Source organism: Stegodyphus dumicola, chromosome 1 (genome assembly GCF_044657685.1).
Source record: "Stegodyphus dumicola isolate Sdum_Otavi_A_Nest chromosome 1, ASM4465768v1".
NCBI classification, from domain to species: Eukaryota; Metazoa; Arthropoda; class Arachnida; order Araneae; family Eresidae; genus Stegodyphus; species Stegodyphus dumicola.
This window is the reverse complement of record NC_140768.1, coordinates 275,963,487-275,990,863: the sequence shown is the minus strand read 5'-3', so window position 1 is coordinate 275,990,863 and position 27,377 is coordinate 275,963,487. Positions and strand designations below refer to the sequence as shown.

Here is a 27,377-nt window from a genome sequence, read left to right as displayed (position 1 = left end):
TTCCAGTTAATTGCGCGCCGCGACATTCCCCCCCCCCACACACACACGCAGAGCAGCGTGAAATTGAGAAATTGATAAACAGATTTCGGAATGGTTAGAGAAACAAAGCATATGCCTTTATTCATTTTTTGCAGCAATTCCACTTTTTGCTTGATGGACATCGAAACATACCTTCGCTTTATAGATCCTTTGACAGCTCTAGCATCAGAAATTCTATTTGACATTTAATCAAAAGTTCAAGCTTACTTTTATAAAATTGCTCTGACAGTCTGCAAAAAATAATAAGCCGGATCCAATTCGAAGATTAAGGGACAACGCAATCTGCAACATTAACTGAAATAGATAATTTTAGCTTAACTTATACCGTCCGTTATACATTAAATGCGCATGCAAAAACGTATTATGTGCATGCACACACGCATATGGTGCATGAGTAAAAGTATTACACGCATGCGTAAATGCCTATGCGCGTGCGTGAACGCGTTGACGCATGCGCAGAAAGTTTGTAGGTTTGAGGTCCGGATTAACGATTTTTGACTGTAGTTCTAACCTGAGTTCAATTCCAGGCAAATGCTTTATTTTAACTCATCTATATTCACACAAGCTTCAGCAAAATATGGCTGTGGCATGATTAATTTTGTTCTAACATACTGCCAAGTGCTTAGAATCGATAATGGCCAAGCAGTAAAATCGCTGAAGCTCCAACATAGGTTCCATTCCAGGCAAATGTAGATCCATATAAATCAAACTTTAACAATAACAACTTGACTTCCTTCAAACCAGTTTCCTACACATATTCCAATACATTTTTGGCATGAACAGATGTTACACTTCTAGAGAGTGCAATCTTCATCGATGTAGCGAAGTGCAAAAGGCTGTATGGGTGTTTTCATGGTCTTGCCCTTGTGTAATATGTATGCAAGACAGTTTGCCTTAGAAAAGTCCTTCATAAAGGCATCCTTCTCTTTAGGCAGATAGCCCTTGTATGCTTTACCATAATTAAACCAAACCAAATCAAGCTGGCATATTTAAATTTCGACAGAAGAATTTTTCCTAACATTTATTTACCTTACTTTAAAAGGAATATGTGTATTTATATATTATCCTGCCAACTGTGAAACTATTGCCAAGTAGCATAATTTAGACACCAATTATTATGCATAAACATGAAATCATAACGCATTCACAAAATCTGCACTATGGAGTCCTGACTGTTTCTCAGTTAGCTACCTTTGTTTTTATGAAAAAGGTGTGGTGTATTTAATTATGGCAAAGCGGACTAGGGCTATCTGCCTAAGGGGAGGGATGCCTTCGTGGAGGACTTTCTAAGGGAAACTGGCTCGTATACATGTTACACATGGGGAAAACCATGAAAACACCTATGCAGCCAGCCTGTTCGCGGGATTCGAACCTCGGACCGAACTACCAGTGTTCAGCGACTTTACCGCTCGACCGCTGGTGGGCCCCTTTTATGAAAAAGGATATAAATGAAATGTTATTGCAGTCTCCCCCATTTGGAATAAAAATGGCTTTGAGGTCTGCAGAATCACATTTGTGAATAATAAGTGAATAAATCAGACAGTTCAACATAATGAATGCAATAATGTGATAATATTAAAAAAGAAAAAATTATCAGTTATTAATTTACAATATAATATTAAAAAGGAAAATCATAAAATTAAAAACAGATATATTTCATGGAAATTTAAGCACATTTCAAAAATATTGTATAAATTTATTAAACAAGCAACAAAGTTTTTCCAAAGTTATGGTCATTATAATAATAAAATCCTTTAAGCTCTTTTAATTCATTCAACTGGGCCAACTTGCATTATACAAATCAAAATTTTTCTGCTCGCCTTCAACTTTAGTTTTACATACAAGTATTAATTGAATATGTTTACTAGATAGCTTCACACATATTTTCTCCAGCCAAATAAAGCTGCATATACACACATTCACTTTACCCCACTATCATCTATGCATGTTTTCATTCACATTTGTAGATGATCTTATTTAGATATGTTCACACCAGTATACTTTTATTCATTCAATACATTGCATATGTATATGACATAATACTTTGGTCTGATATTGTATATTACTCACAACATTACATTTTATTACTCTATCACACAGAGCGACATGACACAGTCATGACTGATTTAACTCAGATAATGAATGTTTATAACATCATAATGAATATTTGGAAATTGATCTTATTTATGAGGATGAAAGCAATGATTGACTATCATGTTTAGAGGCAACAAAAGTTTTTTTTTTTTTTTTTTTTTGATTTAGAACATAAAAATGACAACTTAATTTTTTAATTCTTGCAATCAAAGTTAGAATTTTAATGAATTTTAATATTCAAGCAAGAAGAATAATTAAAATTCAAAATAAATATTAATAAAACTCAACTTACTAAATCTGTAAATCCTGCAAAAATAAAAAGACCAAGAGAAGCAGTATAGAATTCGAGCAGAACAAGGTAACCTAGTACAGGAGTAGAAATGATCCTAAGTGCACACAATGCATTGGGGACTGTAAGAACATTTTCTTTCTACAAAAAAGATAAAGATTAATCTTGTAGGCATAAAGCAAAAATAAATAGTTTACAGTGGTTTTATTCATGAAATTTTATGAAGCAATACAAGTATTTATCATATTTAATAAGCAAGAATGAGGTACATCTCTAATATACGCCCTAATTTTACCAAATGTGGCGATATGTGTTCTGCGCTGGTTTTTGGCGCGATTGCGTGTTCTATGGCAACCCTGTTGACGTTGAAAAATCATTCGCTGAAGCTCGTTGGTTCGCCTCTGTGTCTGAGAGGATGGGAGGAAAAGATAAAATGGTTAGTTGTTGAACTGAAGTTCGGCAAAAGGAAATATGATTGTGGCTATCCTGTTGAGGGGTAGTGGGTATTTAGAACTGTGGAAAGAGGGTCTGGGAGATTATTTTTAATGGCAGTGCATGATAGAAGTAGGGATTTGTGATTTTATTTATTTGTGAACCATAGTATAAATTTTCTGGATAGTGTGTCTGGCTGTCATGTAAATACGATAGTGATTGCGTGGCGGCATGTTAAAGGCGGTATGAAATTTATATTTCTGCTATTCGAAAACGCATTAATTCATGGTAAGTGCATTTTATTTTATCCTTGTTCTTATTTTGTAGAATGTTATGTTCATTGGTTTTTTAGTATGAATTTCTGTCGTTATTGTTGTTTTTTACAATTGTTTGAAATTTATTTTACTTTATTTTGTTGTTTAGTGTCTAGACTGTACAATTCGTATATGTTTTTTAAAGTTGAAACAGAACGCTATGTACATGGTATTATTTGAAATTTGTTGTTGTTATTTTATTAAAGCGAGGAGTGCGTAGATCGTAAATTCCTTCCTTGCCTAAATTGTGCAATTCGTAGAATTTTTTTTAAGTTTAAACAGGATGCTGTGTACATGGTATTCTTTGAAATTTATTGTTGTTATGTTAATTTATTACAGCGAGGTCTGCGTAGTTTGTAAATTCGTTCGTTGCCTACATTGTGCAATTCGTAGATTTTTTTTAAGTTAAAACATGTCGCTGTGTACATGGATTCTTGTCAAATATTTTTGGTTAGAAACTTTACGTTTTTGCTATCTAAATTTTTTGTTTTTGTTTCGGATTTTTAGCTAAATTGTGTGTTCAAAACGTAGTTTTTGCAGACATTTTAGGCTAAAAGTTCAAAATGTAGACAAAAAATTTAGATAGTAATATGGCAGCGTGAAGTTTCTCGCCAAAAATATTTGGCGACTTGAGGGTGCATATCAGAGTAGTTCCAAGAATGATATTTACTGTCAGTACCGTATAGTATTTAGTGTTGAATGTAGTTTTAAGTATAAAAATTTAGAAAGTCATTAAAAATTGATTAGCTTCAATTGGCTACAAATTTTGGTGATGAGTAACTTTGTTTTAACATCATATGGCATGATCAGATCGATGTGTACATGGACAAAGTCAAGGGAGTGCGCAATGCCAAGTTTGTGCAATTCTCTGATGTTTTTTACGTGAAAATATATCGATGTATACATGGACACCGAGTTTGTAGAATTCTGAGTTGTTATTTTGGTTTTGTGTAGTGGCCATCTTGAAATTGCACCTTGCTGGACAATTGCCATAAGGCAGCCTTAAATATATTTTAACCCATATTTTATTGACACTATAATTCTTTTATTTTATGCATGTTGCAAAATGTATTTTGCACTTAAGCAGCTGAGGAAGATGGTTCTGTAGTTAAACCATCAAAACTAGTCCTGCAAAATTTACAAATATTATGATGATTCTTGTTGTTTGGCTCTTCCACTAATGATTATTTGGTGTGTTATTTTAATCTAAATGCTTAAATGATTTGCCGAAACACATTTAGGTTACGACTTTAGGTACCCCTTGTATCATCGCGAAGTTGTTGTTTCATTTATGGTAACCTGAGCAGTTGAATGTTATGGAAACCCTATTATGACATAATCGTTTGCATTATTCCGGAAAATTTTGAATCGTAGGTGTTTTCTAAGGGCTTTTGTGGTGTGTTTGGTTAGGAAATGCATTGCTTGTTTCATTGTTTAAAGGGTAGAATGGCTGAATGTGGTAAGATTAATTTGAAGTTTCTGTATGATTTGGAACGAAAGGGGGAAGTGCATTAATTGACTGGAGTGTAAATGAAGGTTTACTTAGTAGCTTTTCAGGACAGTGTGGAAAACGTAGGATGTTTTTGACTCTTATTTTTGTGAATTTATGTGGCAACACCGATATACGGATTTTAGTTCAGATAATTTTAGGAAGTTTTTGGATGCTGTTAAGGAATTTTGTGTGCCACAGAGGTTAGTAGATATTTGCTTTGTGTAATGCTTAAATGCATAATGTTAATACAAAATCCTTTTTTATGTTAATTTATTGTTTGGTTTAAAATGTAGTTTACTGAAATTATGTATTTTTTGTTTGCCTTTACTGTAGACTTGGGTGCTCCTTTGACTTATTAAGTGAAAATATATGGATGTGTACATGGACAAACTCAAGGGTGCGCACAAAGCCTAGTTTGTGCAATTCTCTGATGTTTTTTGAACTTAAAATAGGTCGATGTATACATGGATACCCAGTTTGTGCAATTCTGTCTTGTTATTTTGGCTTTATGTAGTGGCGATTTTTGGCGCAAATATCGCCGCTACGAAAGCCAAAATAACAAGTCAAAGACTTGCACAAATTCGGTATCCATGTACCACCAAAAATCGCGAAGGAGTACCCTATAATATACTTTTATCCACATTTATAATACCAGTTTAATTACCTTTATATAATAAATAATTACATAAATTGTTAGCACAGTTTTTACTTTAATCAGTAATAAATGAAATCATACTATTTCCTCAATTTTCTTTGCTACTCTTTTTCTTGTTTCTCGTTTAGCAGTCACAAACTTAGAATGTACTTTCTCAGCCAGCAGCACACTTCGATTCCTTTGCTTTTTTCTACAATTTTGTCCAGCAAAAAATCCATTCTGTGAATATTTTGTCCACCTAGAAAAGTTCCTTTCATTTCGACTACACAAATAACATAATGATTTCGATGGTAAGTTAGAAAATAGTAGTAATTTGCCCAATTTTGGGGTGAACTCAGTATCATTACAGCTGAAACGTACTGAGCCGGTATACCTCCATTGTAGCGTAAAAGCATTTTTTAATTTTGTGACATTTCTGAAGTTCAGTAAGAAATTGAAAGAAGTAAGGGAATTATTAAATATATTAGCACTCAAATAAACCATTGCATTAGACGAAACAAAACTATACATAAGAACACTTACTATACACAGAAACAAAAACAAACAGAAGACGCAAGTAACTTTTCTTACATCAGCAAAGTCTTTTCCCTCGAAGGATGATGATTAATGCATTTTGAATAGGCAACGCAAATATTAAACATTGAAAATGATGTAATAAAATTTAAAAATTCATTACTAGTTGTGGTATAATAGAAAATAATATTTTTCAAATAACTGAACAAATTCAAAACGATATGCATACTTGCTTTTACTCTTTAGTATATTATTTAATATTATAAAATTTAATTTAGTTTCCGTACATCGTACGGATTACATTTGATATTAAGAAATTTCGAAATTAAAACTTTTCAATTTCAAAGTTTGCTTGAGAACATTAAGAAAAAAAAATATTAAATAAATTATCTATATGAATGCAGAAAGAAACTAATAAATATGATAAATTCATAAATAAATAGTGTTTTCGTGTTTAAGATCAATTTCTTTTTTCCTCTCAAATTCATATTAATTTAATGATAGATTATTTTTTCTTAACCCCTTCAAGTACGATTGTAGAAAAGACTTTTACTGTATCTAATTATAGGATTTCTCGATTATGTCTACAAAACTTATAAACTGCGATGTTAAAATGACTGTGCAATTAGAAAGTCTTTATTACTAATGTAGAACTTGTGCTTTCAAAAGCGAATATGCTTAATTTTAATACATATATTCCTTGCTTTAGAGTTATTTCACAAGTTATGTGTTCCTGTTTTTATCGTTTAAAAGCATTTTAGCATTTGTTTTCTGAAATTTCATAACTTTCTTCCATGGATGGTAATAAAGATGAAAGCGAACGCTGCATATCTATTGCTCAGAAGTATATAAACGAAGGTGATCGTTCCAAGGCTCTCAAATTCTTATATAAAGCTGAAAGACTTTATCCTTCTCAACGCGCGAAAGGTAAAATTTCACTCAAAATATAATTAGGTAAAATGCCAACTGTAGTGAAACTGATCATTGGTTTTACAGTTTAACCTGTTATAGTAAACACTGTTTTAATGGGTTAGTTTTTTACAATTACTTTTTTTGGGACTTTTGCTATTCCCTACCTTGTACATTTCACTTATATGTAAAGGGTGCTCTAACTAAAGGACAGTTATTTTGCTAATTTTATTTGTTTCTTTCTCTTGTTTAGTCTTAACAAATATGTAAAGAATTCAAAGATAATATTTAAAAGATTAAAAATTTGGGAAACATAAGTGTGAAAAACTAAAATGATAGGGTAGGATTCGCATAATTTCTTTATGCTTCTGAATCATTGAATAAATTTTGCTCTTTCCTTAAACTGATGTTTGAAAACGTTAAGAATGCTTACCAGCTTGCTTTATATGAAGTAAGAAAGTATTTGAACAACACTTGTTCTACTCTCCAAAGCAGCAGTAAATGTAATGTGTATTCCAGACTAGAACTGTATGTTATTTTTTAACATAGCTCCACTACTTCCTTTTTTTGAATGTGTAAGATTTAATTGCAGGATATATTTCTTATGCTGCATTCTTAGTTTAAAATGTTGATAGGTATATATTCATTAGTGAATTATGTGCAGAAAAGGTTATGAAGATGTAAAAAGTTTTATTTCATGAGCAAGTAATATTAAGGTTTGGGATAGTGAAACACTGTGTGAAAAATAGAGGGGAAAAAAGTTAAAATATATCAAAAATCGGTACTTTTCCGTTTTGCCGGCGCAGGCAATAAACTCGCCAATAATGGTACAAGTGATGTGAAACAGATTATCCTCGATGGTAACCTTTAATGCCTCATTTTCAAAACAAGTCGCAGCCATTTCTTATCAGATTGATTGCTTCTTTCATTATTGGTACACAATTAGGTAGAATTTTTACCAGATTGTTCAATTTTATGCCCTAAGGCCATTCCCGGTAATTAAGTCAATTAGGTTGCAATCACACAGCTCACCCAAAGGCAAAAATATAGAAAAGACAAAGTCAAGGGTTAAATTCATCAATTCTAATTAAGAATGCGCTAGCGAAGTAAAGCACTGCGGTTTTATGTAATTTCTGAGTAAGCTATTCATATGAATTGAAGTAATTCTTGCATTTAAACTTGTATTTCAAATTAAGAGTTAACTTGAAATTAATGTAGATAATTACTGAGAGAATTAGATTTTTGTAGTATAGCTTGCGCAAGATGAGATTACTTGGGGTCACGTGATATGAACCGGTGAATCAACCATGAAAGCATAGTAAATTCTTAAATTAATGTCTTTTTACAGATTTATTGGCTTTTTAGAAAATTTTAAAGGATATTAAAATATTTATGCCTTCAAAATAAAAATTCTTAGAACTAACATTTGTTAACATTTTCTGTGTGTGTATACTGAATGTTGTCGCCAATAAAGTCTGCTTGACGAGATTTGCACTGGCAAAATGAAGAGGTACCCAAAAATCTTGAATCATATTTTTTATCTTTAGATGGTAGAGAACGGCTAACTGAAATTTAGAATTTAAAATCCCTTTAAATGAGGGACACCTCTATAAAATAGACAAAGTTTGTGTTCTCATGAGTATGCATTATTGGAAGATTGTACAAAATTTTTAACAAATCTGATACTCTTTACCATTATGTGTTGTAAATATTTCAAGTGGTTAATGACCAAACAGTCCCACATGGCCATTCATTCAGACGACCCCAACCGCCTGAAAATGGCAGAGATTGCGATCCTGTTTTCTTCCCTCCCCCTAAGGTATGCAGGTGCAGTTTCCCCAAATGCACTGTATCAGTTTACTGCAGACAGCTTGTCCTAAGAGGTTTATTTGTGGTTTCTTATCTTAAGGTTGCGCATGACATTTAGTTGTTGATTCTTTTTGATATAGTGCGCTTCTAAGCTTTAATCAAAATGTGTAAATATCTCAATGTTTTAACAAGAAATTGAGACTATTCTTTTTATTGATACGAGTCGGATTTGGAATCAGAAGACGGCGATAGGAAAGAAATAGAAAATGAAACAAATGATAGTGAAGAAGAATCATTTATAGCAGAAGATAAAGATGAGCTTACAGCAAATCTGGAAGCAGATGTTTCAGAAAATTGTAATGAAACTCCAGTAAAAACCTGGTCTACTAATGTTAACAATGATGCCTTAATTTTGTTCCCATTTAATAGCTTTTTGGGACCAATTCATAATTTACCTGTTGGCACTTCACCTTTACAATATGTAAAGTTGTTTCTTACGGATGAAATGTGTGAGTTAATTCTCATAGATACAAATAAATGTGCTAAATTCTGTGCAAGAAAGTGTAGCAGTGTTGATCATCAATGGGAAAAAATTTCATCTATAAAAGAATTATGGACATTCATTAGTCTTTCTTATAATGAGTATAGTAAAATACCAAGAATAAGTGATTATTAGTCAAATAACACAATGCTTGGAAATAAAATGATGAGCAAAAAGAGATTTATGGAAATCAAGCATTATTTTCATTTGTCAGATAGGGAAACTGAAGTTAAAAATAGCGAAGTGAACTTTACGAATGCACAAAAATTAGAGCCCATCATTTCAAACTGTAAAAAGAAAGAAATTCAGCAACATTTTGCTTCTTATGCTGAAGTTTTAATTGACAAAGCACTAATTAAGGTAGATTTGGGATTGTGCAATATATGCCTATGAAACCAGCAAAGCATGGATTAAAAATATGGATGCTCTGCACATCTCACTTAGGATATACTTACAACTTTGAACTTTATTGTGGTTAAAGATCAGGTACCAAGGTCAGGAAAGGATTTAGGATATGATGTAGTTATGTACTTAATAAGAGCACTTAAAAAAAAAGGCCATGAAATCTATTTTGATAAATTTTTCACCAGCCTAGACTTGATGTCTGAGTTATAAAAATTGAACAATTATCATGTGGAACTGTGATGACAAATTGGAAAAACATGTCTGAGAACTTCAAGCAAATGAAGCTTGGAAATCAATATGACATCGTAGCTGTGCAATGCAAAAGTCTGCCAAATTTACTTTATTCATCCTGGCTTGAAAAAAAAAAAAAAAAAAAAAAAAAAATTCATACTTATCATTTCCACAAACTGTAAATATGAACCATGTTTTACTACAAAAAGAAAAGGCTCCGAAAAACATATAGTACCATGCCCACCTGCATTTGTCAAGTACAGTAAGAATATGGAAGATGTTAGATTAACGTCAAAAATATTACTTAGCTTCTAGAAAATCCTCGAAATGTTGGATGTACATATTTTAGTTTCTTTTAGACACAGCAGTGAATAAAATCTTTATAATTCATCCAATTCTAAAGTGACCAAAGCTGCTAAATGATTTTAAACTGGAATTGATTGAAGAATCCACATCGCAAAATTTGTTTAAAAAATGAACCTTAGGCATACTTCTGCCTAGTGCATTTCATGTTCACAAACATAAAAAAAATTAATGGTCATAAACACACTTTTGTTCGATGTAAAGAATTAGGAAAAAAGATAAACTTGGAGAGATATATTGAAAGTTCATGCGAGTGTGATATATGCAGAATGTGCTTGTGCAAATCATGCTTTTATGCTTTCAATTTCAATCACTAAAATAAAAAAAAAAAAAAAAAAAAAAAGCGCTTTTCAGGGCCATATAATTTCAGGTACAGTTCTGTGATCAGGACTGGATTCAGAAATGTATGTTTGTATGTATGTGTTCAGGTATGCATGTATATATATATAGTATGTGTGTATATACGTAGACGCATATATGCATATACATACACACATTCATACTCGCATATATTTCTGATGCAGTTCTGATTATAGAACAGTACCCAATTTCAAAAAGGTGAAAACGTTATTGCATCATCACGAAAATGTGTATAAATATGCAGCGAACATCAATTTGTATATAAACGTAGACACATTTATGTATGCATATATCAACCTACAAATTTATATGAGTGATAATATGTGCATGCATATTTACCTATAACATATGCAGAAATAATATACATATATAACTAAATAAATGAAAACAGGGAAAAACAATAATGATGTTTATAAACGTGCTTTGAAACTCGTACAATAAGTAAATTCACACAAAACTATAAACTAATGTTTATTCCTCACAGAGATGGGGTCAAAGAATTGATCAATAAATGTGAAGACCCTCATTATTTTTGGGGGAAAAAAAAAAAAAAAAAAAAAAAAAAAAAAAAGACTCAAATAAAATAAAATGAAAAAAATAACGCGTCACTTTAACTAAAAAATAGAAACTTTAATGTGCAAAAAAAGAAAGTACATAAAGTAAAATCTTAATCCTCCATTCAATAAAAGAAAAAAAAACAAATTCCTGTAAAAATGAAATTTTAAAAAAGAAAATTATTTATTTATATTATATTCATCACTGGGTGTTGGAATAGCCTATTGTATATGGCAAAGTACAAGAGGTATCTGTTAGAGGGTTGGCGAAGGCATGGGCGTAATTTTACCAATGGAAATTGGCTCTTATTTATGTTATACATGATAATAATAATATACGTATTTTGCTTACCAGGGTCCATTTTTATATCCTTTATAAAAACCAGAAATATTTCGGTAATTAACAGAATTATGATAAAATATCTACTCTTTAAACCTATCTATTCCATCATAAATTTTAAACAGCAATTAAAGATTATATTTATATTTTATCAATTTATTTTTCATATAAAAATAACGGAAGTAAGCAAAATCTGAGTTGTAGCAAAGCCAGAGAGGCTTGTTGGTTTGGCCAGTAGAATAGGTTTATAAAGAACGGGGTCAAAGGCTGATGGGATTTTTGTTAGAAAGTGGAAAGGATCTCATTTGAAATCTTAACACCTATTTCTGTGTTAATGGATGGGGAGGGGAGAAAATTGTTGTGAAACTGTAAAAGTATTTTAAGGATACTGGTTAGCAAAAGGTTTGAATTTCAAAGAGTTAAATAAACATGGAGTTGCACTTTTGAAAGTCAGTAATTGTTTTTCTGGCTAATCTTTGGAATATGGTAACAGGTAGTTTGGCGACATTTTGGTACGACGATAAAGGTTACTAGCTAGGACTTTAGCAGTGTACATGGATAAAGTCAAGAGTGTGCGCAATGCCATTTTTGTGCAATTCTGGGATTTTTTTTTTAAAGTGAAAATAGGTCGACGTGTACATGGATACCATGTATGTGCAATTCTTAAAAACACGGCAAGCAGTGGGCGATTCTGCACTTTCTCCCAATTTCGCACGTAATCTTCGTCATGATTAAGCACTTTTGTTCCATAAAGGTTCAAGCATAAGCATAATTCGGCTAGCAGATTATTGGAAGAAAAAAAATGTAGAGTTAAAAAAAAAAAAAAGCCTTTACTTCGTGAAAACAAAATGGCGTCCAAAACAAAACTAGCAGGTTGACGTAGCAGGGTTGGTCGCCAAAAAATCACCAAGTTACCACAATCCAAAGATTAACCGTTTTTCTAAATAGCATTTCTTTTTGCATTGAGTAGAATTTTTTTTTTTTTTTTTTTTTGTTGTTGTTGTAACAAATTATAATGGGACTGGAGTTGGTCAGCTGTTGGAAAAGAAAGTGTTGCATTTCTTCAGAAATATGGCATTTTGTTCAGTAATAGAGAGTGCAAAATATTCATATGAGGATGTATTTCTCAAATGACTGATTTCATGGGAACAGAGTGTGAAACATTGCAAGCAAAATGTTAAAATAAGGTTTGGAAACGGATTTGAAGACAGTCAGTTTTTACCATCTTGTTTGCTCTATTTATTGTTAGACAAAGGACTTTATGTCAGTGAAATTGTGTGAAGAAAAATGAGATTAACAATTAATTGATATAAGTATCTCTGAGAAGTGTGCCTGTTTTCTATGAGAAAAGAAAGACCTAAAAAAATAGGCTGTACTGGATGCATCACTGAAATACATGTAAGGATATTAAAACGTTTCCCTCCAAACTTGCCAGTGAGTTCCAAAGTTGGCAGTGAGTTTTTATCTTTTCAATAAAGATGCAGATAATCAGAAAATATCCTTTCTTTTTAGTTTATTGTATTATTTTATTCATAATTTTAAAGTAGATCGTGCTTAATGAGATTGCACGTCGTCCACGGCTGATAACATTTAATGGCAAGGAAAAGTGAACTTCAATATAGAAGTGGATTTAGCTAATTTAATGAGAGTTTAACTAGAGGCATATAAATAACAACTTTCACAACAATTTAATTAGAGAAATGCAATAGTTTGCTTATGAATATTTTATAACATTAATGAAAATTATTTGGCCAGTGCTTTACCCCTAATCTTAACATTTGGAAGGCATCCATTACTGGAAGAGAGCATTCCAAAGGAAAATTTTAAATTAGACAAAAAAAGCAACCTTAGTTTGGCCTAGATGTTTTCAGGGATTTTTCCTCCCTGTAAGAGAAATAAAAATGGTAAAAATATATTTATCAGTGCCCCTTTGGCGAAAATTGCTGGTACATGGATACCGAGTTTGTGCAATTCTTTGACTTGTTATTTTGGCTTGTATCACTCCTATACAAAGACGGAATAACAAGACAACGAATTGCACAAACTCAATATCTATGTACACATCGACTTATTTCCACTTTAAAAAATATCAGAGAATTGCACAAAACTAGGCTTTGCTGACTTTAGCCATGTACACATTGACCTATTTTCACTTAAAAAGTCAAAGGAGCAGCCAACAAAAAATATGTAATCTCAATAAACTACATTTTAAATCAAACTATGAAATAACATAAAAAAAGGAAATTCATCTTTGCACTACACAAAGGAAATATCCACTTACCTTATTTACGAATTAACATGCCTTCAGTTAAACAAAATTCCTTAACAGCATCCAAAGAACTTCCTAAAATTATCTGAACTAGAATCTGTATACATAAATTCACAAAATAAGAGTAAAAAATATCCTCCGTAGCGCTGCTATCATCCAATGTTCGACCATATGCATTTCCTTCCTATAAACAGGACACTTAATAATGGGGACTAAGTAAACCTTCATTTACACACCAGTCAATTAATGCTCTTTTCCCTTTTCGTTCCAAATCGTACAGAAACTTCAAATTAATCTTACCACATTCAGCCATTGTACCATCTAAACCATAAAACGAGCAACCAATTACATCATAATAGGGTTTCCATAACATTTAACTACTCGGGTTACCATAAATTAAACAACAACTTTGTGATAACACAAGAGGGCACCCTTCAATCTACTCTGACCGTAAAAACGTCTGCAGAAATTATTTTGCTCATAAAGTAAAACATATCTGATCACATTCAAAATTGATACCAAATTAACTTTGCTTTTTTGCCTAATTGATTAAAATGGAAACTATGATATCTGGTGACTTTGTGATATTTCTATGTTATTTACCAGTTTTTATGATCTTTTTTTTACCTTATTTGGTAATTTTGTCTTTTGTTTGATGACTTTATTTCAGTTAAAAAAAAAAAAAAAAAAAATTATTCCATAAAATTTTAATCATATTAACTGATCACAATGAGCAATTTATTTTCTTTTTGTGTATAAATGGATAAGGCTTCAATACTAATATCCAAATTAAAGCATTAAATATGATCACGTTAAGCAGTCTACTGTATTTTCAATCTTGGTAGGTTAGCCTATATTTTAGGGTAGATTATCACCAAATTGTTTTATTTATGGTAACCTGAGTAGTTGAATGTTATGGAAACACTATTATGATCTGATTAGTTGTTTGATTGTGGTGAATTTGCTGATGGGAAAATATTTGTAAGAGCTTATTTCTGCATTGGATGTCAGGAAGTACATTGTATATTGTGTGCTTTGCATCATAAAAATGGCTGCCAGTGGTAAACTGAGTGTTTGGTGGTATAGAATGAGAGAGTGGAAGGTGTTTTTTTTTGGGGGGGGGGCGGTGGGACGTGGTTGATGACAGAAGAAAAGAAACTTTGTTGGATGTAATTCAATGGAATTATAAGTGTCCTGTTTATACGAAGGAAATGCGTATGGTGGAACGTAAAGGTGGTTCAGATGGCTTTAAATGGGTTTGTCACAAGAAAGGTTCAAATGCTTACCATATAAAGTGTTCCATTAGAAAGGGAACATGTTTTGAGGAAAGTTTTTGGATGCTGTTAAGGAATTTTGTGTGCCACAGACTGAAGACGCAGAAATTTCTAAAGGTAAGTGGATATTTCCTTTGTGTAGTGCTTAGATGTGATAAGATGTATTTCCTTTTTATGTTGTTTCATTGTTTGATATAAAATGCAGTTTATTGAGATTATATATTTTTCGTTTGGCTCTAGTGTAAGAATTGGATGCTTCTTCAATTTTTTAAATGAAAATAGATCGATGTGTACATGGACAAAGTCAAGTCAGAACCCAATGCCAAGTTTGTGCAACTCTCTGATTTTTTTTAAAGTGAAAATGGATCGATGTGTACATGGACACTGAGTTTGTGCAATTCTTTGATTTGTTATTTTGGTTTTGTGTAGTGGCCATCTTGAAATTATGCCTTCCTGGCCAATTGCCAAATTTCGCCAAGGGGGCAACCCTTAAATATATTTATACCTTCTCATGTAACATATAGGGAACCACTCTCTTATTGAACTGAACTTCGATCCTATTCGAGACTGATATTCAACTTATTGCCTCATCTAGGAAGTCAGCTCCAGCTGAGGAGATGCTTTAAATAACCTTTTTATTAAAACTTCAGTCTTAGCAGTTTGCACAGCTCATGCTTACAAAACAATCGCTGCCAATTGCAGAATTTTAACAAACAGAAAATGTAAATTAAAGTTTTTTCAAGTAAATAAACACTGAAAATTAACAAAACGAAATCCTAACAAGCTGTTTCTTATTGTGCAAGGAAAATCAGCTAAAAATAGGCTAATGCCAGTGTAAAGTAATTTTCGGAACTGGAAAAGGAAATGTTTCATAGGTTAGTGTTAACTTCTAAAATTCTTTCTAAATTTTCAAGAGCTCTGTACTTATACATAAAATTTAATTTTTATCCTGGTGAGAGCTGACAAAAGTAAAGGTGATAATATAGATAAAATAGTGGGTTAATTAACATAAACCTTACAAATATTTATATTATTAATTAATCTAATAACAATTCTCTGATGTGATTGAATGCATTTAACAGCTCCTGTTTTTTAATAAGAAGCTAGAAAAATATAAATACCTTTATGAAAATTGACACTTGTGAATGTGTCAAACTCATTAGTAGGAACATGCTGAAAAAACATGTATGAAAATATATCAAGTACTAATACTAATCAAGTTGTAGAATAAGAAAGTTAATTAAATTATTTTCAATAAACATACATAGGTGTACTGTTGCATAATTACAGAATTTGTTATAAAACTTGGAAACATGAATTTTCAAGAAAAGATTTTATTACTTAAAAATGATTGCATTTAACTATGATCAGTGTTATTTTAAAGTGTAATCTTGTTATCAGTTTTGTTCAATAAATTCATATTTTTATTATATCTACTTTTTTTTTAAATCAAATGCCATGTGTGAGAATCCATGATGTGCATTTTGTTAGCTCATTTCTAACATATTTTTTAAACACTGAATGAAAAAACAAGATCTCTGCAATAAAAAAAAAATTATGTATAATGAAAAATTAATACTGTGTTATATGTTTATCTGCTTACAATAAGCATAAAAGAAATAAGAAAATTCTTTTTTTAGCATGAACTCGAGGAGAAGTGAAAGATCGACTTGCTTAAAAATAGCCTTGTGAGTGGCTGAGAGGTTTTAACTATTGAACCCAAGCAATTTTGGCTCATGTTCAAATTCTGGTGCTAGAGTAGCTAATTGTATTGTTGTTTTGATGAGTTTTCCCATGAGTAGCATAAATATGAGTTAATTTTCTGTGTTACCCTATTCTTTGTTAAATATTAAATATTTTATGTGTGCATTAAAAAGTTTTGTGCAAAAAGTGCAGAGTTTCCTCAGAGTTTGGCTCATATAACTAAACCTACATTTTTTTGCAAGTAACTGAATAAATACAATTAAAAGTTTTTCAAAGTGATTGCTGTTTTTTTTTTGGGGGGGGGGTTAAGAGTTGGAGTTTCATTATGTCTATATAAGTTAATCATTTGGAATTAAATATATATATTAATTATAAAAATGGGTTAATACAAAGTAAAAAGCAGTTCAAACCTAATCCCGTTGTACACTGAGATCAGCAAGTGGTAGTAATAACATAAAATAAAAGGTTTAAAATTCATCACATATTCAACTTGGAACAAACCAAATACAAAAACAAGAAGCACAGATGCTGTAGTTTTGCTATGTAAGGGTTGGACGGATATAGACACAAATTACTTATTAACTTATTTAAGTATTAAATTTTAATTTGTGTCTTTGTTGGTTTACTCCTTTCATTGCACCAACCCCTCTGATGATGATGTAACTAAGGGTGTAAGTTTTCTTTTTCATATTTGGTTTTGACAGTTTTTGCATCTTTCATGCAGTTTGCTTCTGTGCCTTTTTTTTGGGGGGGGGGCATTTGGTTTGTTCTGATTTGAATATATGATGGATTTTAAATGTATTATTTTAATTTATACCACATTATATATTAATTATATGTGTACTCACATATTGAATGTTTTCATTATTGTTATTCTTTTTCTGAATTTTTAAGGTTCAGATTTTTTATATTAATTAGATTTGATCGAACTCTTGGAAAAGTTAAGTGACTCTGCTGGAGACAATAGTCATGCCTCAAGAGAAAGGAGTTCCAGTTACGATCGAACACAAACTCGAGCGAGAAGTTCTTCAGCTAGGAGAAGAACAGCAACAGCAAAGCCTGCAGAAGATTATACTGAAGATCAGCTAGAAGCAGTACAGAAGTAATTGGTTTTTTTACTCGTCAGTAAATTAAAAAATTGAGAGGATTGGCACTAAATAATAAATTTAACTAAAATTCTCTTAAATCTACATGCTTGAACTACAATGTTTGTAAAATGCAATAATAAAATGAAATTTTTATGTGTTCTATACCTTAAATGCATTAATAATCTCATAAAGAATTATTTTTAATGATTGGTTCGTAATTTAATAAAGTGAACTTTATTTAATACCATTCTCTACTAAAAATATTTGTAAGTGTTAATATCTAGCTGGATTTTATTCATTATTTATATGAATAAGGTTTAAATGAAAACACTTAAATAATGAGAACTTATTAAATTTGTTAGCGAATATAGGTAAAAGAGGACTTATAAGTTATCAATTTGTATAGCATAGTTGTAGAAAATAAGTATTAAAAATAAATAAAAGGCAGTAATTAATAATGTCTTGAGAGAAGTATAAAAAGGAACTACTGTCATGTTTTGTGCTGTACATCATACTATTGATATGAGTTAATTCTATTTTTCATTAGTTGCCCCTTTATAAGTAACTGGATATATATATATATATATATATATATTTAACTACAAAGCTTACAAATTTTAAGCTACAAATGTGTTAGAATCCATGATAAAAGAAGAGATTTCAATTTTCATGCTATTAAACTCATCAGTTGGAATTCCAACATCTTCAAGAAAATTATAATTAATACTATTATACAAGTAATTTAAATTCTTAGAATAAAAAAAGTCTGCAATGAAACAGATTATCTTCAAAAAGAAATACAATACCTTATAAATCTCCTCACAGAAAATCAAATTCCAAATCTCGCAATTTCACACACTTTAGGAAAAACTGCCATTAACTTTATTTGCCTATTCCCCAAAAATAATAATTGTAAAATCAATAAATTTCTTTTAATTTTTCATGTTCTTAGGAATTGTCATCCAATATTGGTCATAAATTATTGCTTATTTTATAATGATTGCTAATATTACATTTTTAGGACTATTTATCAAATGAAAAGTGGAACTTTAGGGTCTTAGGTCTTATACTGGGTATATATAATCAAATTTCTATTTTCAGTTTTAAGTAAGGTAGGTACCTTTCATTATAAAAATACACAAAAAAGTTGCTTGAAAAAGTTGTTTAAAATTTAAATTTAAGAAATTGGGTTGATTGTCCGTTGTTTATTTTTTGTTTCTTTAACAACATTTGATTATCTATTCAATTTTTTGTATTTGAGCATATATCTTAAGTAAGTCTTCAAATGACTTTTTTGAGTATTTTACCTGAAACTAAAATTGCAAACTAGATGATTATAGCCAGCCTGTATAATATAAAAATTAAAAGTTATATCTAAGCATTTTCAGAGTACACTATGTTATAACTTACTTGTATCAACTCATATTCCTACAGTTTACTAAAAATTTTTCTTAATAATTACTGTAATTTACTTCGTAACCAGTCTGAAAGAAAACTTGTTTCTTGAATAAAAAGTGACTTTTAAGTTCTTCGGAAGTAAATCCAAGTATCTTAAAGTTTCACTTTTCATTCTAAATGCATAAACAATAATTATTCTTTAATAATTTATATATTTATTCATGAAAAGAAGGTTTGTGAATAAGCTCAAGGAAGCACAAAAGATCAAAAGAAGAATAACAATATGCACAACGGTAAAGAAATTCACTGGATAAATTTTGCTGGATTTTTTAAAGTTGTAATGAGTATCTAGCAGAAATCAATAGCATTTTGCAAATACATTTGCAAAAATTTAGCAATCCAGTAGTGGATAGGTAAATTATTTATTGCATGCAATATGTGACAAGTTTATAAATTTAATGGGTGATAAAATCAAATATTTAATTTCTGAAGTTCGAGAAGCAGCTAATTTTTCCATTATTGTAGATGCTCCTTCATATAAAATTAATATCTTTTTTGAGATTTATTGACAAAAATGGAAATATAAAAGAATTATTTTTTGGTTTTATTAATATTGAGAATTATGATTCTGATTTAGATGGAATGCTTCTGGAATTTTGAGAGATTTATTGATAGATTCAGTACAAAGTCTTTAATCCGGACTCATCGGGACTTCGGTGATTCCGGATTAGGGTTTTTCCCGGATTATAGATGATCAATTTAAATTTGGTAAGATGGCATGCAGAAATTATAAAATTATAAATATGCAACCGTAATTTATGAAATAAAGAACAATTATGATCTAAAGGGTGTCAAAATTTACAAAAAAAGCTTAATATTTATTTGTTTACTTTATTAAACATTTCTTTCAACGCACGCATACATTACTCGTAGTCGAAATTAGAAAATTGCAACCAGAAAACTATTTGATGTGTATTCGTGATATTTATAATGATGAGGAATTTGATTTAAATCATATCAAAGACGGAGTACATCGAGATGAAATACTACATTTAGTAAGGAATTATAAGCCGAATAAAATAAAAACATCTGCCCTGAAGATGAGGATAGAGTTGACAGATCAACTTCCAGTTCATTGATATGTACAAATAATTAATTGCAGGTTTGCAATCTACATTTCCAAATATGAAAAGAATTCTAAAAATATTTTTGACAAATTGTATTTGCAACATAAGTGGCGAACAATCATTTTCAGTTCTCAAGGGACTTCAGAAATTCCTTATCTGAATTGCATTTAAATCAGTTGTTAATGATGTTTATTGAAAACGATGTTGTTTGGCTATTAGATTATAAATTGCTAACTGACAAATTTGCTAAAGCTAAATGAGAAATGTGCCTATATAGTGTTATTTTATATTCCAAATTGATACCAAACATCATCATTTTTATAAACATCATTGACAACAATTGTCAACCATTTTAAATAAATATATTATTGCCAATGTATGTGTGTTATTATTTTATGAAAGCACTATTTTTGAAATAAAGATTATTGTTAATTTATATTCCAGTATGTTTTTAGTATGTAGCATTTCATCTTGCGATCGAGAGGCACGCATCAGCAAGAAGCGCACGTAACATCTGGGTCACTGATGAAGGTTGTTACCATCAAAGGTGGTCACTATTAAAGGTGCTTATTGGTTTTCCTGGCTCCTGGATACAAATGAAAATATATTTATTTATATAAAAATATATTTTATTAAGCACACAGGAATGAGACTCATACCGGGAGCATTGCTACTCCAACAACACCCGCCAAAAGAGACTGTGAGGTGAGAGAGATAGAGAGATGTGACATAAAACACAACAGGTGATGTGCGCCTCTAACTGATTGGTTGATGCACGCCTCTCACTCGCTTGTTAGTTTGGAAAAAAAAAATTATTTTCCATTTAGCAACTTTTCAGGAAGGAGGGTTGTGGATAATCAGAATATATTTATTATTATTATGTATTTTTTATATAAGTTTTAATGATTTCATTTATTAATGCATTGTTATTTATTTCTATTCATTTACATCACTATTTACTAGATTTATTTACCAAATATCTTTCTAAGAACTTTCTGCAGCATCTAGGCCAAAGAATTAAAACAGGATAACATCAGGTGAAAACAAACTTGCAAAACAATAAAATCATAAAATTGAGAAAATTCTACATGTGATAAAAGTTCATATTCATTTTGAAATGCAAATTATTCAAATATTGTCTTCCACAGGCTATTTTATTTTTATTCATCCTCTCAATCTGTATAAATATTATTTATATTCTAAAAAAAAATGTAGTAAAAAAATTCAGAATCACTTGCAAAAGCTTGCTTGAATCAGAAAAGTTTTGCTTATAAAATTCACTTTATAATCTCTACACATATTCATATATAAAATCTTAAAACATTATTTCTGTTGAGTAAAATGTTATGTATGAAGGTATATGAATTAAAACTTTCTCTTTTATACGCTTTGGTTAAAATTTTATTTTAAAAAGTAGAAAGAACAAGAAAGCATGATAATTTAGAGAGATTAATTTTTTTAAGGGGGGGGAGGACTTCGAGAGATATTTTCTTCAGAAGTTGTGAAAACACCTGTGATGTCTGAGGAGGTAGGAAAACATTTTTCATGCAGACGGCTTTAGGGAATACATGTAGTGGCATATTTTCTACCCTTTCTTATGCAGCTGGTGAACATGGTTATAAAGGTAATTGTTAAAAAAAATATATATATGCTGTTGTAGACAGTCATAAATTATCTTGAAAGTGATATACATTTAGAAGATTATCAAATATTCGTGTAGGTAAATTGTTGCATGTTTGCATAGGCTTTAGTGGAATCTTTATTTATTGTTTATTAGGAAATATTTATGTTTTTAATATTTTTACTACTCATAGCTGCACTTAATTAAGGTTAGGCTGTATTCGAAAAACCTAACCTCATTGTTATTGTATGAGATAAATATGGAGAAGCTGAATGCTATATATTAAAAAAACACAATGTGTAAGAATAGACTATATCTGAAGAAAATGACTTGAACAAGTCCCAAAGCCTCTTTTTAATAGCATATGCACTTTTATGTATTTTAAGTTTGTTTGATCTGTTATTGATAAAAGAAGCACACTGATTTTTTAGAAGAAAGTTTCTAAATTTTATTATTATTATATTTGTATATTAGGAAAATACTAATTTTTACAGATGTTGTTTGTTACTCTTAGCTTTGGCATATTGGTACATATATTAATATTATCTCTTATGTCATGATTGTGCATTTATCTTAAAATTTAATCTTAATGTTTTTATTTCTTTTTAATGTGAGTTACTAAATTATTGCTCAATGTGTCTTTTTCAGAATAAAAAAATGTAAAGATTTTTATGAAATTCTGGGTGTGTCTAAAGATGCAGGTGAATCAGATATCAAGAAACAGTATAGGAAGTTAGCTCTGCAATTCCACCCTGATAAGAATAAAGCTCCAGGTGCTACAGAAGCATTCAAGGGTATGCTTATTCATCTATTCAACACAAAAATTATCAAAATCAACATAAATTATCTAATTTTCCTTTTTACCCAAAAAATGTTATATTTGACTTATCTTTTAAATGTATGTCATCTGTCTGAGAATCACAAGTAGCAACTGGAAAATGAAAATTCCGGTTTTGATTCATATTCTGTAGTGTATGCTAAGATTAATTCGTTTTTTAAATTACTTTCTGCATATTATTTTGAAATTCTGTAGAGAAATTGCTTTCAGAAGCAATCTATATTTAATTGAATATTAAATTAATATATATTGGTTTTGTTACATAGAAAATATTAATATTAATTTTATTTTATGATAATAGAAACATTCTGTTAACTAATATATTGATGCCGAAGGTAAATCTAACTTTGTAAACTGGATGATTGATATATAACAAAAATTATTTAAATACATACCTTGGTAAAGCAAATTAAATTTATTCAAATTTAAGCTCATTAGTTCAATATTTTAAAAGTATACTGAAACACATTCTTCCATCACTTGGCGTAACATTCTAAACATGTATGCTTTTCAGTAATAAATTGCATTTCATTTCCAAAATCTAAAAATATGCTATATCTCATGATAAATGCTTTATGTTAAATTTCCTTTTCTGATTTTCTTGAAAACACGTAAATCACACTAATTCCCAATGCACAATAATTCCTAAACTTCAGAGATAGTTACAAATTCATTTCATTGAAATGCAAACACAAAATATCTCAAGAAAACAGAGAATGATTTTCTGCCCATAAAATTCAGTAAATCATTCTTAACCCTTTGTTGCATCATGCCCACTTTAGCAGACAAAAGTTTAAATTTGTGTATTCTTCTGTAAATGCCTTAACAGATTCCATTCCTGTGTTTATTCCTTCTATATTATTAGAACTTTCAACTATCGATCATAGATGGCTGTATAGCATCACTAAGTAAAGCATTGCTATTTGGAAAATGGCTGCTACTTCTGTTTCCAAGTTAGTACAATTTCTCGTAGTAAATATTATATAATATTGTTTACATTTTCTTATACTGCCATTTTTTATTCATAATTAGTAATTTTATTTTAAATGTCAGTCTAAGAAAATTGTGGAGTGGGTAGATAAAGATCGATCGAAAAGAGTGAATTGAAACCCAAATGTACTGCTTATCAAGCCAAAACACCACTGGAAATGTTTGTTTGGCAAGGAATTTCTAGAACATTTGACATTTGAATCCAATAAGTACAGGTTACAAAATAGCAAAATGAATTCAATCACAATCGACGAAATGAAGGTCTTTTGGGGGATCTGTATGTACATGTCAGTTGTAGATTTACCATTTAGAAGATGGTAATGATCACTGCAAACAAGGCAGGAAATGATTTCAAATGCAATGACCGTAAATCGTTGGGAAGAGATTTGTATGCATGTACGTATCTATGCATGCTGTCCACTGTAGTGAACAAACTGTAGCAATTATTTAAAACAAAATTTGAATAAAATAATTTTTTTTATTATTATTAGTAAGGTTATTTTAAGTAGAAAAAATACAAACATTTTCTTTTAACTTCTCTAGATTATTTGTTTGCAACAAAGGGTTAAATGTTCAAATACCATATATTAAAATCTAAATGAATATCCCACACTCATTATTAATTTCATTGTCATCCACCAGTAAAAGAATGAATGCAATAGTCCTTTAAGAAACTTCATCAAAAACTAATCTAGGATATTGCATTCTCTAATTGAAAATAAAACCCTGGGTTCAAACATCAAGCTCCATGTTTCTTAGTACATTCTAGGTAAAACAATGGTAGACCACCATTCACTAATGCATTATTTTTGGGTATTTATTAGTTCTAGATTAGCATAACGTTACAATAGCAGAGGTAAGTAGCTAGTTCTGAAGATTTTAATTGTAACTCGGTCACCTTACAATATCTATCTACATTTTTCAATAATGAATTGCAATGCTAATCATGTATAGTAATTAATTTAAATAACTGGCAGCAATTCCATAATATTCTTCAATACTTAAATGAGGAGTTTTACATCTTTACTTACAACATTTCATTTTGAGGAATAACCTGATTTTAAAATTACACTTTATTAATTAGTTACATGGCATTCCAGTTTTTAGTGTACACTTAAAAAATTACTATTAGACATTACAGTTACAGACTTTCCTTTTTTTTTTCGTGTGCATCATGAGAGATTTTTGGTTCATGTATGTCATGATTCCATTCAGGTAATGATAAAAAAACTTGTTACCACCCAGGCAGCATGTATTCATAAATTGTATGTAAAACTACGTGTAATTTATGAATTGTTTTTCGTATAAAAAACATGAAACATGAGCATGAAAATATCAATAATACATCTGGAAAAAACAGCAGACATTTCTGTATATTTTTACATTATGATGTACTTATGCTGTATGTAAAATTTAGGTATGTTCATGGGAATGATCGTGCTTTATTCATAGCGTTTATGTATAATATATGTAAATTTAAACATTTTACATATATATTTGGTAAAAATTTATGTGAATCATCATATTTTTTTACCTACCATAAATGTTTACTTTTCTTAGAAATTTACATCAATTTCCCTATTTTTTTACTTGGCATATATATGTCATTTTTAAAAATTCGTGTAAATTTCTTGTACTTTTTACTGGGTAATAACATGCATTTTTGGCCGAAAAAAAGACTGTGTAAATCAAGTATTTTCTTATTTAATTTACTACTGCATTTATTCAAGCATATTCATAAGCATATTTCATAAAATCTACATCTGTTTTCATAGGTGCATGTATTTAATACCATATTTCTTCTGTAAATATGTGCGAATGTGCACATTATAAGTGTGAAAAACTGCCATTTTAAACACATGATTTTTTGCATTCAGTTACATAATGGTAAAATGAATATGTATCTGACATAATTATAATTTTACAGTATTTATTAAGTTGTAAAAATTTACTGCAACCATTATTTTTTCCCTTTTAGCAAGACTTCTAATGTTGAGCAAAATAAACTGAGAAATAAAATGTTTTTATTTTCTTCCTTTAATAGTATCAAAGGCTAATATTGTCATGTTTGACAAACTTTCTATAATACATCTCTTTTGATGTATTTTTGAAGAGAAAATGACTTCTGTTTTTGCACAATTGATTGTTCTGATAGAATTAAATTCTTGAGTTCCCAGACTTCATTCATTGTTACAGTCATTGAAGTAAATGTAGTTCATCATGACATTTCTTCCAGTCATATAACATCGCTTCGTCAAATAAACTGCATGTTTATCCACAGTTTTTTAACTGGATCTGGTTTCATGTTTGTCGAAATATAGATAGCTATGACATAAGTATATTGACTTAACATTGCTTTCAAGCCGAAATTTTATGAACTTTATCCGAGTTTTTAAGCATGTATTGAATAAATTGACACCATATTTTTATGGGGTATAGTTGTTTATTAACTGTAATATTTTCTTCATATTTGTAATGTAACAAACAGCTTTTGATAAAAATATCCCTATCTCTGAAATGAGTAAATTAATTAATTTGTAATCATTCAGAACTAGCTGAAACACTAATGCCTCATGTTTGAGACCATAAATTTAAAACAGACTGAGGTTTATGACAGCTGATGGTTTGTGTTCATACAAAGGGAAATTAGAAGCAAATAACTGATCAAGTGAAAGGACCAAACTGGTTTTCATGTTTTTTCATATACCTCAGTTTCTGTGCACTGCTGTAGTATGTGATGCAGTTTCCTCTCCCCCCCATTCCACACAATGCATGAGTTTTCATCAGTTACTTTTCTCATTACATAAGAAGTTAGTCCTGTTTCTCAAGCTAGTTTAATATGGAAGTTTTCTTGAAGCATTTGCCTAGAGTTCTCCTTTCTCATATAAAACCATTATATGTGGTTTCCACATCTCTACTTTGATTTTCATCACATTTATATCTTTGGGTTTTTCTTGACATATGGGTGCATTTTTGTCATCTTCCACACAGAGTATAACTAATATCTTCTCTTGTCTTTGATACATTTCTTGCGTGTCAGTTTCATTTTTGATTATGAAAAAATTTCTTGTTCACTCTCAGAAACAAGTGGTATAGTGTTATATTGATTTTGTACAGGGTGTAAAAAGGAGAATATAATTATTCAGACTAATTTTGATAGATGGAACAATCTAGTTATCATTTGATGAATAAGCTGCTTTATCAGAACTAGTTTTCAAATCAAAGTGGTCATCTGATAAATGTAAAACTTTAAAAATTTCTTCATCTGCTAAATATTTTTTTCTATTGCTGTATGTGGCATATTTATTTAAAGATTGTTTCATCATGCAGTAACTATGATAATTCAATTTCTCAAGTGGACTGTAATTGTCTTTTATTAATCTCACAATACATCAGAGTCATAATTATAAGTCTGGCCCACCAGCGGCTGAGCGGTAAAGTCGCCGAACGCTGGTAGTTTGGTCCTAGGTTTGAATCCTGCGAACAAGCTGGATGCGTGGACATTTTCGTGGTTTTCCGTCTATACGAGCCAGTTTCCCTTAGAATATCCTCCATGAAGGCATTCCTCCCCTTAGGCAGATAGCCCTTGAGGCTTTGCCCTAATCACACAGACACTCACACATAATTATAAGCCTAATAACTCATGTTTTCAGTCAGCCCTTTTTTTACAGTCCATTTTCTGACGCTCGCACCAGCAACTCTAGTTATATAACATAGCCTATCACATG

General features: G+C 30.4%; 2 protein-coding genes across 2 annotated transcripts in view; one reads left to right on the top strand and one right to left on the bottom strand.

Moving 5' to 3' along the window:
* Positions 1-5,831, bottom strand: part of CLS (cardiolipin synthase) — a 35,831-nt gene extending 30,000 nt beyond the window's left edge. The window contains exons 1-2 of the mRNA XM_035361696.2: positions 5,397-5,831; positions 2,426-2,563 (exon numbers count right to left, since the gene is read on the bottom strand). Coding sequence (XP_035217587.1) covers positions 2,426-2,563; positions 5,397-5,825 — 567 coding nt within the window. The 5' untranslated portion in view covers positions 5,826-5,831. The remainder of the gene's footprint in view (positions 1-2,425; positions 2,564-5,396) is intronic.
* A 549-nt stretch (positions 5,832-6,380) lies between these two features.
* LOC118190900 (dnaJ homolog subfamily B member 14) overlaps positions 6,381-27,377 on the top strand; it is a 47,536-nt gene continuing 26,539 nt past the window's right edge. Inside the window, exons 1-3 of the mRNA XM_035361695.2 lie at positions 6,381-6,755; positions 17,506-17,689; positions 22,470-22,615. Coding sequence (XP_035217586.1) covers positions 6,623-6,755; positions 17,506-17,689; positions 22,470-22,615 — 463 coding nt within the window. The 5' untranslated portion in view covers positions 6,381-6,622. The remainder of the gene's footprint in view (positions 6,756-17,505; positions 17,690-22,469; positions 22,616-27,377) is intronic.